The 3,651-nt window shown below is 37.4% G+C and overlaps 1 protein-coding gene across 1 annotated transcript; it reads left to right on the top strand.

Annotated features, from left to right (window-relative positions):
* Positions 1-202: 202 nt before the first annotated feature.
* On the top strand, positions 203-2,361 carry LOC117152880 (trace amine-associated receptor 1-like; the record flags this gene model as incomplete). Its single annotated transcript, XM_033326082.1, has 2 exons — positions 203-277; positions 2,191-2,361. Coding segments are annotated over 2 exons (246 nt in total), but the record flags the coding sequence as incomplete, so codon positions are not given.
* Positions 2,362-3,651: the final 1,290 nt, after the last annotated feature.

The following is a 3,651-nucleotide window of genomic DNA, read 5'->3' as shown; positions in this document are numbered from 1 at the left end:
CAGGTATAACTCCTGCTATGGAGAATGTGTGATTAATGTAATTGGAGCTATCGATCTTATCTTAGGTTTTATCATCCCCATGTCGTCCATCATCATTCTGTATATGAGAGTGTTTGTAGTTGCTGTGTCTCAGGCTCGTTCCATGCGCTCCCACATTGCAGCTGTCAAACTGCAGCGTTCAGTGACTGTAACTGTGAAGAAATCCGAGCTGAAAGCAGCCAGGACTCTTGGTGTGGTTGTTGCTGTGTTTCTCATGTGTTACTGTCCATATTATTGTGTTTCCATCTCTGGTGTTGAGCTCACGATGGCTTCTTCAACCAATACTTTTATGAATTTTCTTCTATTACTTAACTCCTGTCTAAACCCTTTGATTTATGCCTTTTTTTACCCCTGGTTTAGAAAATCTGTAAAAATTATTCTTACACTTGAGATACTTCAGCCTCACTCCTGTCAGACCAACATACTGTAAATAAAACTGTAGACTGACTGATGAGTGCCATGCCTTTGCGCCCCTACACGGTATGTATAATATTCCATGTGTTTTATATCTCTTCATTGCATAATGAATTTAACTACATGTTGCACGTTTAGGGTATTTTTAGTTTAATTTGTACTTTTTCAACTTCATCTACTCAACACATCACTGATGTCACTGACTTACATTCAATACTTGTACAGGTTGTTGTTGTACTTCAGTTAAAAAGTGAAGTGTGGAACTCTCCTCTTTGTTCTTTCTTTTAAGTCGGGTTGTGACAAGAGGCAAAACAATTGGTCACTATGTTTCCAGGGTCTCTGATACTGAAAAGTAAACAGTAAATGTGTGATTTGAAAAAAAAACACTCAAACTATAGTGAATATAAAATATGAATTATATTAAATATTTACACATATCAAATATAAAGCCTTCTTTGATCTCACAACTCAGAAAACACTGCTGTTTTTACAAAGATCATAAGTGATGTTGTTAATACTGTCAGCCAAAACCAACCTCACGCAATGTACAGAGACAAAAAAAAAACAGGTTCCGAGGACCAACAACTGTTCAGATGATGAGTAATGAGGGAGGAGGAAACTCTGTAAATTCAGCTTCTCCCCCCTCTCTCTCTCTGTGATGATGGAGACACTGGAGGAAGCTGAACTCTGTTTTCCACAACTCCTCAACACCTCCTGTAAAAAGCCCACTGGTCCTCACTCTGATACAGTGCTGGTTAAAGTTCTGATGTCCTCTGTGTCTCTGCTCACTGTGTCTCTCAACCTGCTGGTCATCATCTCCATCTCACACTTCAGGCACAGATACATGTCTTGGTTTCTTAATATGTTATTGTATTAATTTATATTGCAAAAAGTGATCTGAGCAATATCCTCTTGTGATTTTATAAGACTTAGTTAAACTGTCTTTGCAATTTAAAATATGTTAAATGATATATTGATATACAAATTATATATTATATGTTAAAAATTAGAAACTGCCATTGAAGTTTCTTAATGCAACAACTTTAGCTGCGACAATACTGTTGATGTTTATTCACAGTGATATTTTCTCACTCCAGGCAGCTCCACACTCCCACCAACCTCCTTCTCCTCTCTCTGGCTGTCTCAGACTTACTTGTGGGTCTCATTGTGATGCCAATTCAAATTCTTTTAACAGCTCCATGTTGGCTCCTGGGTGACCTTGTATGTGTTCTTTTTTTTGTCTTGGCCTTTATTACTCTCTATGCATCAATAGTTAACATGGTGCTGATATCAGTCGATCGTTATGTTGCTATCTGTGACCCTCTATGTTACCCTGCCAAGATCACTGCAAACAGAGTTCGAATCTCTGTTCTCCTGTGTTGGATTTACTTTGTTTTCTACAGTTTTTCATTTTTTTCTGACAACCTTAAGCAACCAGGCAGGTATAACTCCTGCTATGGTGAATGTGTGGTTAATGTAATTGGAGCTGTTGACATTGTTGTAGGTTTTATCATTCCCATTTCAGTCATCATCATTCTGTATATGAGAGTGTTTGTAGTTGCTGTGTCTCAGGCTCGTTCCATGCGCTCCCACATTGCAGCTGTCAAACTGCAGCGTTCAAAGACTGTAACTGTGAAGAAATCAGAGCTGAAAGCAGCCAGGACTCTTGGTGTGGTTGTTGCTGTGTTTCTCATGTGTTACTGTCCATTTTACTGTGTCTCCATCTCTGGTGTTGAGATTACAATGGCTTCTTCAACCAACACTTTTATGACTTTTCTTGTATTACTGAACTCTTGTCTAAACCCTTTGATCTATGCCTTTTTCTATCCCTGGTTTAGAAAATCTGTTAAACTCATTGTTACCCTTGAGATATGTCAGCCTCACTCCTCTCAGACCAACATACTGTAAAGAAAACTGCAGAGTATCATGATTTTTTCTGGGAAGGGTGAAAATTAACATGTGTTTTTTTGTGTTGAAAGAAGGGAAAAGCACTAACTCTAAATAAGATATAATAAATGTTCATTTCATGGTTGTTCTTTTGCTTTGCGCCCCTACACAGTATGTAAAATATTCCATGTGTTTTATATTTCTTCATTACATAGAGCACATTAAGTACATGTTGTATCCCAGTTTATTTATCTGGTATTTTTAACATAAAATAGTTTAGACTTTCAGCTTTTTTTCAAGAGACTTCACAAAATCATGGCATTTACCATTTAGGATTTGCAGCCATTTAAAGCAAAGTACCTCGATTTTCAGGGGCTTAAAGCCACACAGCTACACAGATTATTTTATTTGTATTTTCTATTTATTAAACAATTTAGTACTCCATGTACATGATTTATTTACTTATACCCCCATGGCACCTTCCGGGCTCGGTATCATCCCAACTTGTAGCTGTGATAATATTAATATAGCCAACTATTTGTTATTTTACCGAATGTTGCACTTTTTGTGGCATATTTTTAAAAAAAAAAACACTTAATATTGAAAGCACAAGCAAAATAAAACACAATAAATACTGGAACTTCTGAACCCTTGATGAAGTGATGTTAATAACTCATTGGTATTTCGAGAAAACCCTCAGGAACAGTGACAGTCTCTAATCATTGGTGATGTATGAGGATTTTAACTCAGAGCTCAATGGAAACTCAGTTAAAATGTAAAACTGTTCAACTTGTATACAACTTATCAATGTGCACCGACGCAGGCAAATCCGCATCTAACCACTGTGTCATGATTCATCACCTGACTTTCCAGTTTTCTACAGTCACTATGTTGGCCATCCCGCTATATCTACACCTCCCATCTTAGCTCCTGTTTTCTCTCACCACCAGTGATTACTTCCTCATTGGAAACACCTGGTAACACACTAATTTCAGTAATTAATTAATCTAAACCATCAACATGTCTCATGACCCCATCTCAACTAGACTCCTCAAAGATGTCTTACCTTTCATCAGCACGTCCATATTAGATCAGACCAATCTATCTTTACAAACAGGCTACGTACCACAGGAGTTTAAGGTTGCTGTAGTCAAACCTCTACTCAAAAACCTACTCTGGACTCTGGGGTTTTAGTGAATTATAGACCAATATCCAATCTACCCTATATCTCTAAAATTCTTGAAAAGGTAGTTTCTAAGCGATTATATGACCACTTGGTGACATGGTGCTGTCATCTCCAGAATCCAGTTG

The sequence above is a fragment of the Anabas testudineus genome, chromosome 7, assembly GCF_900324465.2.
Source record: "Anabas testudineus chromosome 7, fAnaTes1.2, whole genome shotgun sequence".
NCBI lineage: Eukaryota > Metazoa > Chordata > Actinopteri > Anabantiformes > Anabantidae > Anabas > Anabas testudineus.
This window is presented reverse-complemented; position numbering and strand designations above follow the sequence as displayed.